Source organism: Acomys minous (genome assembly GCF_964271855.1).
Source record: "Acomys minous genome assembly, chromosome: 4".
NCBI lineage: Eukaryota > Metazoa > Chordata > Mammalia > Rodentia > Muridae > Acomys > Acomys minous.
In genome coordinates, this window is record NC_140486.1 from 70,764,584 (window position 1) to 70,777,147 (window position 12,564).

General features: G+C 45.5%; 1 protein-coding gene across 2 annotated transcripts in view; it reads right to left on the reverse strand.

Moving 5' to 3' along the window:
• Positions 1 to 12,564, reverse strand: part of LAMA3 (laminin subunit alpha 3) — a 226,015-nt gene that overhangs the window by 36,690 nt on the left and 176,761 nt on the right. For both annotated transcript variants that reach the window (XM_084779751.1, XM_084779752.1), the window contains 10 exons: positions 12,136 to 12,332; positions 11,070 to 11,186; positions 10,087 to 10,241; positions 9,649 to 9,790; positions 8,783 to 8,885; positions 6,958 to 7,074; positions 6,694 to 6,873; positions 5,207 to 5,349; positions 2,150 to 2,320; positions 142 to 293 (listed from right to left, as the gene is read on the reverse strand). In XM_084779751.1, coding sequence (XP_084635877.1) covers positions 142 to 293; positions 2,150 to 2,320; positions 5,207 to 5,349; positions 6,694 to 6,873; positions 6,958 to 7,074; positions 8,783 to 8,885; positions 9,649 to 9,790; positions 10,087 to 10,241; positions 11,070 to 11,186; positions 12,136 to 12,332 — 1,477 coding nt within the window. The remainder of the gene's footprint in view (positions 1 to 141; positions 294 to 2,149; positions 2,321 to 5,206; positions 5,350 to 6,693; positions 6,874 to 6,957; positions 7,075 to 8,782; positions 8,886 to 9,648; positions 9,791 to 10,086; positions 10,242 to 11,069; positions 11,187 to 12,135; positions 12,333 to 12,564) is intronic.

Below are 12,564 nucleotides of genomic sequence, written 5' to 3' on the forward strand. Positions count from 1 at the left end.
TGAAAATTAGAGAAGAAAGTTGTAGGACAAATGAGATAATTCAAATCCAGGATGTCAGAAGCACAGCTGAGTAACATGTCAGTGGAAGAGTTTGGTGAGACCAGGCAGGCACACAGACGGCAAAGGCCCCCTGGACGGTACCTCTGGAACTTCACTCGGTCCATCACCGCCTCCTGAGTCTCGCTCTCCGTCAGCACCTCGTCTATCTGCACTTCAGTCTCTCGGTCCCCCAGGTTGTAGACACACGTCAGCCGGCCGTCTACGACCGCCATGCCGATGTAGTCCTTGGAGGCCTGGAGACATAAAGGCTGCCTCAGAACTCTTCTTGTTCAAAATGAAACAGCACTGGGTTTGTTTTTTTAAATAGTTTAAGCATGAGGGTTAAGACAGGCGTTCAGAACAACAGACACATTGCAGAGATAGCTATGGAGATAGATGATAGATACACAGATACATAGATAGATTATAGATGGGTAGATAGATAGATAGATAGATAATATATATGATAGATATGTAGGTGATAGGTACTAAAACTGACTATTTTTGACCATGTTTAAGAATATACTGGCATTCAGGACACTTAAAAAGTAAATTTTAGTTTATCATAAACATCAGCTGTGGCTCATAATTAGGGTAGTTTCTCTCTGCATCAACAAGGGGACTGGTCCAGAACCTCTGGGAACACTCAGCTGTGCAGACATTTATATAAATGGCATAGCACCTGCGTGCAGCCCAGGTACATACTCCTATAGGCTACTTATAACACCTCATTTGATGTGAATGTAATATAAATACTTGGTATACTACATGACTCAGGACCCATATAATGCAAGATTTTTCTCATTTTGCTTAGTTTGAGACAAGTCCTCATGTAGCTCAGGCTAGCCTACAACACCCTATGTAGCCCAAGGATGACCCTGGAACATCTAAGCCTCCTGCCTCTGCTGTGCAGAGTGATGGGATTACAAATGTGTGCCACCATGCCCAGTTTATGCAGTGCTGGGGGTCAAACGTAGGGCTTTGCACATGCGAGGCAAGCACTCTACGAACCGAGTTACCAGATGCTTCTCTGGATATTATCAATTCATAGTTGCTTGAGTCCATAACATGGAATCTGAGACTGTGGGTGTCTGATGCTATGTGGCACTAGTGGGTGAAAGGTATAAAACTGTCTACATTTTGCCATAGAACAAAACAAAAGCCACTGTGTAATAAAAAAGCTACAAGTAAAGTGTCACACCCTGACACATGACAAAGTAGTTAAAATTAACAACACTGATGGGCCAAGTATTTCAATATAATGTTTGCTGCTGATACTTGAGAATTTCCAAGAAACACACACACATACACACACACACACACACACACACACACACACACACACACACATTTGTTGTTTTTGTTTTTTGAGACAGGGTTTCTCTGCATAGCCTTGGCTGTCCTAGACTTGCTGTGTAGACCAGGCTGGCCTGGAACTCACAGGGATCCTCCTGCCTCTGCCTCCTGAGTGCTGGGATTAAAGGAGTGTGCTACCATGCCTGGCTTTATATTTTTATTACATCGATAGTTTGTTTATGAGAGAGAGTGAGTGTGTGTCTGTGAGACACAGAGAGAGAGAGAGAGAGAGAGAGAGAGAGAGAGAGAGAGAGAGAGAGAGAGAGAGGGAGGGAGGGAGGGAGGGAGAAATCAGCCTAAGAACCATATTTTAGATGTTTTTATTTCAGCCCAGTTGGGACTTAATTTTGAAGACACATGTTAAGAAGGAGGCACTAAAAACTGAAGCCAACTGTTGAAAATGCTTGTGATGGTGGCTTAATGAGTTTAGATGAAGAGTGGGTGGCAGAGACTTTAGCCTTTGTTTTTCTTCACCGCCTCATTTATGTATGGCTCCTACCCGTCCGGCTTGGGAAGGCATCTGTGGCTGGGCCCTCCCAGGGGGAGGACGGGATACACTTCTGTGAGGAGCATCCACTGTTAGTTCCCGTAAAGCCTTATTAATACAATACTATTTTCCAGGGAGAAAGCCCTGATCCTACTACTGTTAGCGTGTACGTGCTAATTGTATACTCACATGCCTACATCTTAAGCCCATTGGTACCTCTAAATCCATTCTGTTAGTGAAACAAGTAAATGTCCGAACGATACTTACATCCTTATTTCCGAGGTACATGACAAACATATCCTCTGTGCCCCCATTCTCTCTTAAGTTAGGTCTTTGGAGAAACAGTGACAGAGATGTGTATCCTTTTAAGTCTTCTAGGTCATTTGGCAGCCGGACTTCGACACCAGATTTACCATTGAACCTCATGGGAATCGCAACCTGTGGGGAAGAATGAGATGGAGGAATGAGCAGTCAACAGCTGTGAGGAAGAGGATGTGCTCAGTGAGGCAGTTCTGTAGCCATCCCTCTGAGAGATACATCAGCTTGTCCCAAGCTTTCTGGTAAGCATCAGGGAAGGATGATGCCCCTTGGACCCAGGCTAATTTTTTGTGTTTCTCTCTCTCTCTCTCTCTCTCTCTCTCTCTCTCTCTCTCTCTCTCTCTCTCTCTCTCTTTCTCTCTCACCGTGTAAGTCTGGCTCACCTGAAACACATTTGGAAGACCAGGCTAGCCCCAAACTTACACCTGCCTCCCCTCTCGAGTACTGAGATTAAAGGCTGGACCATCATGCACAGCTTGAACCCCAGTTGTAAATTCATGAACTTGTCTGCAGAACCATCTACACTTAATGTGAATTGACTGAGGGCCAGTAGAAGTCAATTTAGTCTTCCGTGCAGCAATGACCATTAGTGGTGATGATGCCGATAACAGTAATAGTAATTCCTATCCTATATGGATTTGTGCACAGGAGTTAATATTCTTGGTACCACTTAGGATGGTGCTCTCACATGGTTAAAATAGAATACATTAAAATATCTTAAGTTGTGGTTGTTTTTGTTTGTTTTTTGTTTTTTTTGTTTTTTTGCTTTGTTTTGTTTTGTTTTGTTTTTTGAGACAGGATTTTTGTGGTCCAGGCTAGCCTCAGGCTCACTATACATCTCAGAATGGTTTTGAATTCATGATCGTCCTGCTGTTGCCTCCTAAGTGCTGTGGTATTAGGCCAGGCCCATGTTACCCAGCTCTTTAAAGTACTTTTTAAAAAGAAATTACTTGACAATGAGCATGTTACACACTATGCCTGAATCTGTTTTAGACATTCAGACTGTAAAAATGCATGCATTGGGGCTGAGCATTTGGCTCAGTCAATAAAGGGCCTGTCATGCGAGCATGAGGACCTGAGTCTAGATCCCTAATACCAACATAAAAATGAAAAACAAAAGCAAGCAAGCAAACAAACAAAAACCAGGTTGCCATGGTGTGTATCTGTAGGCCCAGTACAAGGAGGCGCCCTTTGCCCGCCAGGATGCAGACAAAGTAGCAAGCTCCTCCTTCAGTGAGAAAGTGTCTCAGATCATAAGGTGGAGAGCAACGGAGGAAGACATGTGGCTCTATACACACGTGAGAGCACACACAGGCAAAAAGAGCCTACACAGTGCATCTTAGACACTGTGATGGATGCCCTGTCCTGCATCCCCTCCAATCTCTCATGAAGCAACAAATCTGCAACATTAATAGTACTAGAAAAGCAAAAGTAGGAAGCTACCGACCACATGCAACTCAAAGCATTGAAACTTCCCAAACATTCCTGTTTAATACCATACTTAGATTTTGTGAGCTGTCAGCAAGAGTCAAGGACTAGGCCAGGTCTGTGGACCAAGACTAGGCAGGTCCAGTCTAAATCACAAAAACCAAATGTGCTCCAGCAATCAAAACAGCAACGGTCTTCTGTGAGACTTACGCTGACATTCGCTCTATCAGTCAAGAACTAAAGTATTCTCTGGCATCCTGTCCACGTGAAGGTGAGGCCAGGGTCCCCTCGCTCACGTCAGGAGCTCACATTAGGGCTCTCTCTTCCACTCCCCATCTGCCCTCCAGGGGACCCAACCGCATTGCTGAGTCTCCTCCAGGCAAGCCTTCTGCTTTTGGTCCCCTGGTGACCTTATCTTTTGCTTTTTCAGTTAAGAAGGCACTTTGTGTGTACTGTAAGCGATGGTGGCTACATGGCTGCATTTGTAGTGCTCCTTAAGAAAGGAGGCAAAACTGTCACCACTGTTGTGCAGCCTCCACCTCCACAGCCACCACAGTCTGTGGTGGGATTTCATGCAAATGCTCGTGCAAGCTTTACTCTTTTTACTACATACGACTCATCCAGGACTATGCATGTATCTACTTACCTGTCAGCTATCCCTGGCTTACTTTTCACATTTAAATATTTTATGTAAATGTATTTGATCACACTTGTATAATTTGCTTTCTTTGCTGGATGCTATATTTGCAGCTGATCTGGGTGATCTGCATGGCTCCTGCTCATTAGCATTTTGTAAATAGTTTTTGTCTTTAAAAATCATGATTATATAAAGTGTATTAAAACAAACATCACTTGTGTAGGTGTGTGTGGGTGTGTATCTATGTATCTAGGGATGTGTGTGGACGGATATGTGGGTTGTGTACATGTGTGTGTATGTGTGTACATGTGATTGTGTCTATGTGGGGGGTAGGGGTGTGTGTGTATGGAGATGTATAAGTTTATGGATATGTGTGTGTGTGCGCGCACATGTGTGCAGGTGCACATGCTTGAATGTGAACAGAAGAGACTGTGAGGCACCTTGCTCTACAGAGCTTGTCTTAGTCCCTTGAGAAAGGATCTCTCTCTGAACCTGGAGATCAGAGGCAGCCATCAAGTCCCAGTGACCGTCTTGTCTCCACCTCACAGTGCTGGGGTTACAGACACAATGATCCCGTGTCCTCCATCCTCAACAAAGATGAGTCCAGTACTTTCAAATTGTAAGAGACTAGGTCCTGACCACAGAACCTTCACTTGACCTTACGATTACAGTTTGAAAAGTGAGGCCTGAGAGAAACTCCTTTGTCCTGCCTATGTGAACTCCGAGCATGGAAACTGCTGCAGGTACCTGACAGCACAACATTTAGGGAACAAAGGCCATGTGCATTTTTGAAAAGTGACAAAAGGAAGTTAAATTGCAAGCTTAAGATCAGCATTCAGAGAAGTAGACAAACAGTTCTTGTATAAACGACAGCACTGCCCGTCTTGATGAGTGTGGTAAGGAGTGCACCAGCAGCAGCGTGGCTGCGTGAGAACACCCACCTTATTGGCAGCATCTCTGGCCTGCTGGATGAGTTCTCGGATGCGGTCCACGTTGTCGGAGATGTTTCCCAGGGGTAGGAGCTGTTGGTTGATACTTTCAATCTTGATAAAAAGGTCAGGCAACTTCTTGGTTAACTTCTTTACTGTCGGGGAAATGGGAGAATGGGCCTTTTATACAGCACACTGAATAAGGGTTAAAGGCACAGGTGCTGCAGGAAATACTTGTTCTGGCAAGCCCAGAAACAAGATGGACCACAATCAGGTGAGACTCTCCTAAATTCATTACAGACTTCTATAGTGATGCACCAAATTATTTTCATTGATTCATATGAGAGAAATACTTCTTTTCTTATCCTTTAATAGCAGTCATAACTTAATACATCATGATTAAGAACTCCTACTCTATCAAAAAAGAAAGAAAAAGATCTCTAGAGGATGCTGCGGTTCAGAAGATGGCTTAGTTAGTAAAGGAACCACTGTCCCCAGATCCACATAAAAAGCTGGGCACAGCAGTGTGTGCCTAGACTGCAGAGGTGGGGACAGGAAGATTGGCAAGGTTGCTTAGTAAGCTAATCTCTATCATTTCCAGGTTTCAGCTCTGATTTCTGCAAGAGACCCTGTCTCAGAGAACCAGGTGGAGGGTGTGGGCAGATGGCTCAGTGGGCAAATCAACTGCTGGCCAAGGATGAAGATCTGATTTGAGTCCACAGAACCCACATCAAAATGGAATGCTCTCCATGTGTCCGTCCGTCATCCCAGTGCTCCTATCAGAAGGTGGAGGCAGACACAGGAGACTTTGCAGAAGCTCACAGCAAACAAGAGACTGCCTCAAAACAAGGCGGCATGCACACGCATGCATGCATGCACACACACACATTTTTTTAAGACAGAGGAAGGACATTGGGCATGGTGGAACACATCGTTAGTCCAATGCTTAGGAATGAGAGGCAGGCAGATATACATATCATGTTCCAGGGCAGTTGAGAACATGTGGGGTGTACACTGAGCCCTTCACCCAGGGAAGGGAAGGAAGGAAGAAAGGAAGGAAGGGAAAGAGGGAGGGAGGAAGAGGGGGTGGGAAATGGAAGAAGGAAAGAAAAGAAGGGAAGAAAAGTGACTAAAGAATATACTTAACATGAGCTTTGGCCTCTACACTCATGCACACACAGACACATACACACACATCACACATAAACACATGCATACACATCAAACACAGACATATACACTACACACACACACACACACACACACCCTACACAGACATATACATACACACCACACACAAACGTACACATCACACATGAAAAAAGAGGAGAAATGAGACATCTTCCCTGGTCTCTGACACAACACTTGTGCTAGCTGAATATATTATGTGAACCTGTTTTTTATATGTTCTGATTTGAGGTCAGACTTAACCAGAAAGGAACTGAAATGGACCAATGGAGAACAGAGCTAAGACATCCTGGCCTGAGGATGCCTGATACCTGAGTTGTTGGCATCGCTTAGGGCTTTGTTGAAGTCCTCACGCCGTGTGCTCCCGTAGCTGTCCTTAATTCTCCCCAAATCTGTCTGGATGGGGTTGAGCCCATCCAGGACCTCGCTTGTTACTCCGTTGGCCTTCCTGACCATGCTCTTCGCACCGCTGATCACACTGTCAATATTACCTAGTGCACACACAGGTAGGGAGGCATAAGGGCCTGAAACACTCTTCCTAGGGAACCGTGACCAGGGGTCCGCAGTGATGCTACCTCTCTGTATCCCACGGAGATCATCCTGGAGAGCAGTGAGGTTGGTATCTAGCAGGTCCTTCTGAACCGACACAGTCCTCAGGGTTTGCTGTAGGCTGCTGAGAGCTGGACTGACTTCTAAAGAAGGGAAGGAGGCAGGAAAGGGGGGGGGGGAGAGAGAACCAAGAGGCAGTTACTTCATGGATCTGGATCTTCCATGGGCACTGTGGCCTCTGACATGGGCAGTGTCTGCAGACCCTGAGTATCTGTGTACCATCACCACCACCCCACAGATGTCATTTTCAGTACTTGGACCCACGAATGTGGGCATCTCTGGTTACAGAGGCCAGAAGAGCAATCTAAAGGACATACTAAGAAGAGGAGATAACTCAGAGACAGCTGGACTTTCACTCTGACCAAAGCAGAGGAAAGCTTACTGCCTAGTTAACAGCTGTGTCCCAACATACAGTGTGTGGCTGGCACCGCTCGGGACTTAATGTTGGTGCACACTTGTTCAATGAATGAATGCTTGAGTGAGGAAATGAATGGTGGGAAAAGGGTGACTTGCTGCCAAGGCAAAACTGTTCCTGAGAGCCCTGTGCCAAGGACACAAAGTCGATGGCTGTTTCTGCTCCTGCAGAAGAGTGAATGGACCTGTCCTTGGGGTCCTCCCCAGAAATGCTCAAAGGGACACACTAAAAATAAAGTGCTGAACAAAATGGCACAGACCCACATCCTAGCTAGTGACATAGTCATCTTTGGGATGTAGAAATCCATCAGCCAGTGTGTAGCACCAAGCTGGTGACACAGACTCCTTATGATTCCAGGACTGGTTTACTTAACAACACAGTTAATACTTCAACTTACTTAAGACATGCATCCTGGGCACAGTCACGTGAGTCAGGAGGATTGGTAGAGGGCATGCTTAGGATATCCAAGGCCCTGAGTTCGGTTCACGGCAATGTGACAAACAAATATGCAAGCAAACAGCAACAGAAGCCATATGCCAGCCCAACACTAAGCTCAATGCTATAAAGAAGGCAGGTGTAATTCCATAAAATCTTCATGTTGGTCAATGATTGCATATTAGAACATACTTTTGGGTTTTAATTCTTGGATATTTGATTTTCAGAAATATGTAGTAAATAAATTTATAAAGCTGTCATCTAATCCTTCAGAAGGGCCTGAGAAATTGAGCATTTGAAGACTGAGTCCAGATGCCTGCCTGGCGGTGGTGGCTTCCTGGGAACAGCCATAAAAATTCGAGAGGCAGCATTTTCAAAGCTAGAGGAGTGCTGAGTGTCAGATGGTTTCTATGCCTGGGTCTTAATGCTTCTACCCCTGACCTACACCTCTGTGTTAAGACAACTTCATTATTCTTTTTAAGTACATAAGATGAAAACTTATCAAGGAGAAGATTAATGCTTACATTTTTCTCAAGCCCCATGTTGGCAGGGATTGCTTTTTTGATACCTTCAGTTGGAAAGATTTCAGGACTTAAAGCAGCTAGAAGCAGCGGCTGTCATGCCTGGAATGAATGACCTTTCTGTGCAGCTTCCCGCTGGCAAGATCACCAGTGTATTAAGAGGACCCCAGAGTCAGGCCAAGTAAGGCTATCACTCTCAAGACTTCTCATCCCTGTAAGACCCGAGTCAAGTTCACGCAAAGCAGATGGGTGCTGTTTAGGGCACTGGGTGAGTGCAGGGCATCAGCAACAGAAGTCAAGAGTGCCTAAGTAGCCTTTGCGCTGGCAGTGAGAGTCAGCACACTTTACCTCAGACTGCCTATGATTCCCATGGGTTGATTAAAGTCCCCCATTGTCCCTGCCACTCAGCCTTCCCAGTACCTTGCTTTAGCTTTTTCTGTGTTGTCTTGGCTTCGTTTAACAGTTCGTTGCTGTCCGAACTCAGGGTCTTGGCTCTTCTTGGGAGATCCTCCTTTATCACCGTCTGAAAGCAAAGCCCTCATCAGCCTTAAGCAGACACCACACACTGGGGAACGCAGAGTATGAGTTTTCACTTTAACCTTAAATCTTGTACCTTTAATCTTTAAGGACTGAGATTAGAACGGGATGAATTATTACACTGTTGCTGGGTGATGTGGTTAGGTAGACACGTGCCTGAGGCCTGGGAGCTAGGCCCATCTCTGGTGGCAGATGGCTAAGACCATACAAAACCCCTGCGATCATTTGGTTGCCTTGGGGCTTTCAAGCTTTTGGAAGCTGAAAGTCTTCGATCTTCCAAGGCCCAACTCTAATAATTAGCATTCTACCCTTCAGTCCTTGGACATAGGGATATTGTATATTGCATCTAAGACCCTGTAGGCCTCCACAGACAGGCCTAGACTTAAGACCAAATCACTGAGAGAAAATGGCCATCAAATGGATTCCAAACCGTTTTCTTGGCAAACATCAATTACTAATTAAGGCACAAAAACACCTAGTAAAAGGCAGGATATACCATTTGTTTAATTTCAAAATTAGCATTGGTATCTGTTTGTACAAATAAATGTTAACTACACACCTGGTATCAATAGCCAATAAAGGCAGAAATGATCCATACCAAGGACAAACTCATCTGTTAGATGTAACAAGCTTTGGTTTTCAATAAATAACATTTTAATACTGCCCCCCCCCACAGGAGAGTAAGCAGATGAGCTGCCTCCACTCCAGCGCCATTCCAGCAAGCTGCTGGTGAAGCTCTAGGCACCTACCTGGAAGGCCGACTCTGAGGCCCCGGCGGCCTTGTTGGCTGCGTCCTCTGCTGCTTTGATGGCATTGAGGATGTTCTCATAGGCCGTGGCAGCATCCACGGCACAGCGCACGAGCTCATCTCCGCTGGTATTTCTCTTTATCCTAGAAGATGACACAGGGTGGGCTTAAGCCACTGGCATCCTTTCTCTGCCCAAGGCCGCCATCCTCCCAGGGACTGAACGGCAAATGCTATGTTACTCTGCCATTCTGTCCCAGGGACACAGCTGAGAGGCGGATCTCAGTACAAGTCTGGTGTGACTTGGTCTGTGAGTTCTGGATGGGGCTTTGACCTTGAGCCAGCCCTTCACCCTGCTCCAGTGTCCTAGCCAGCCCAGCGAAGACTTTGCTTGATGCTCAGTCAACCCATGATGTCTGGACCTCTGCAGGCAGGCACTCACTCTTCCAGCTGCTTTGCCAGCTTCTGTAAAGACTGGGCGTGCCTCTCGGCCTCCACCACCAGGGATGTTTTGCTGGCTGATCTGGAGAGTTCTTGCACTTTGTCACTTAGCTCCTGTCTTGCTCCATTTAAAGCAGCAGCTAAGCTTTCATATTCCTATTTTTTCCAAATAAACAAATATAATATGAATTCAAGTGATTAACATGTATACCATTTTCTTTTTTTAAAAAATATTTTTATTATGTTTCTTTTTTAACATATACATTTATATTATTACACATGGGTAAAATAAACTACATACAGCAAGAAGAACCATCAGACAATCAAGAATTATATAAATGTTACATTAATAGTGATTTGTATGCCATTTTCTTAAGCTCCCTCATAAATGATGTTTCTAGTGAGAAGTTGTATTTTCTAAGTCATTTTTTTCATATCAGCCTATGCTTGGTTACTTCAGATAGTGGCATTGACAACAAAGTTTTGCCACCATCTTGGATGTTTTCCTTCTGATGGGCACCCCCTTTATAATGCTTAGAGAGATGCAACGTCATCATCAAGGTTCTGCTAAGTGGAAGGACTTATGATGCAGAAACAGATACTGTGAAATACCCATACTGTGAAATATTTCTTTTTATTTCTTTTTAAATACCCATAAGGCTAAGCAGTCTGTCAAGCTTTTATCAAGTCTTCAGTGTCTTCCATTAGGAAAGTCAGGTTTGGTATTTTAAAAATAGCCCTGCAATGCTCTTTTGTTACCCTAAAAATGACTTGCACATCGCAGACAAATGAGGTAATGCAGTTAGACTTAAAGAAACCCCAGCATCCATACCCCTCCGCCAGCAGAGAGTTGCTGTTATTATTTGGAGGTTTACAGTTCTGTCTAAAAGGGGTATAGTAATCTCAAATTAAAAAAACAAATAGGTTAGCCTATTGCACAGCCTCCTGGCAATAGCATCTGACTGGTTTGGGTGTCTCCGCTACCTTCTGGCTTTTGTCCATCTGCTGCAGTAGATTGTCGGTGTGTAGCAGGGAAGAGTCTGCCGTGGCCAGGTACTTGGTGAAGTCATTCTTCAGGGAACTCATTTCTTTCATTTGTCTCTGGAGAGAATAAGAGAGCTCTGTGACGCATTAGAAGAGAGCACAGACATCTTTTCAGGACAACAAATAAGCCAGAGTAAAAAATGTTTTCTTGAAGCTGACAATAGCTTAGCCGGCTGCAAATGATGGGGCTGGAATTCCCACTGCATGTTGCTGTGCTGCCGTGGGATCATCTGCTACCATGGCTGAAGAAGTCTATAAGCTGGGCCAACCGCACCAGTGAGGGAGGGCATGTTATTAAGCTCTTCCTTAGAGAACAGGACATACGATTTCAACTAACTAAAGTAGGACCCTGTGCCCCTGCACACACCAGTCCCAGCCAGCAGGCAGTGGGCCTTGAGTGAGAGAGGACACAGGCTGGAAGGCTTCCAGAGGTTGGGACCCACACTGCTGGAGCCTGGCATAAAAGTCAGTGATTCAAACACGGGTACCATTCTCCAGGACAGCACTGAGAGCTGAGTGTGTGTCATCAACTGAGGAGACACGGATTTGTGCTTAGCAGCTTCCTCCTCTTCGGGAGCCAATTCATGTTATTCAATTCCAGTCTGTTATTTGGCAACCCTTCCCTTTTTGTTGTTGCTGTTTTGGTGTTGGATACTCACCATCAAAATGATAAACTATAGGGCTGGGAGGGTCAGCTTGCTCTTAAAACAGTTGCCTAACATGAGGCCCTGGGTCTGATTCCAAATGCTGCCAGAAAATCTCTGCCTGCCTGACTCATCTATCTATCTATCTATCTATCTATCTATCTATCTATCTATCTATCGTGTGTGTGTGTGTGTGTGTGTGTGTGTGTGTGTGTCTATGCGTGGGGTGTGTTGTGGGCCTTTGCCTGCAGGCGGAGAAGATGCCCCCTCCCGGTAATCTTTGTGCAGGAAATAGGTCATGCTTCCCTGTCGCCTTCAGCCCTACCCTTGATGAAAGCAGAAGGCTGCTGCCTGAGGCTCACCTGGATGGCTCCCAGAACCCCCTCATTTTCATGGTTGAGGCCAGTGGCCTGCTTTGCCTGGGCAGCCGCCTCCTGAAGGACGGCGCGCAGGTCCTGAAGCTTGGCTTCGTAATCATCTAATGACTCCCGAATACTCCTCAGCAGCCCACTGTTCTCCGCCTGGTGCGTTTCCAGCCAGGCCTTGATCCGGTTCAGCACTGCAACACATGATTTACGATTTTCACGTAAGAGACAAGTGGAATGAAGCTGGAAGGCCAAAACACAGAAGGAGAGCTAAATTGTGGCTCAGTCCACGACTTCCCCCCAGAGCCTTGGAAGGAACAGGAAGGGAAAGCATTACCTATGCAGACCTGTCATGTGCACGCATGTACTGCCTCCTTTGGCTGCCATGACACGCACATGAGAACAGATATGTGACTCTCGTGTCAC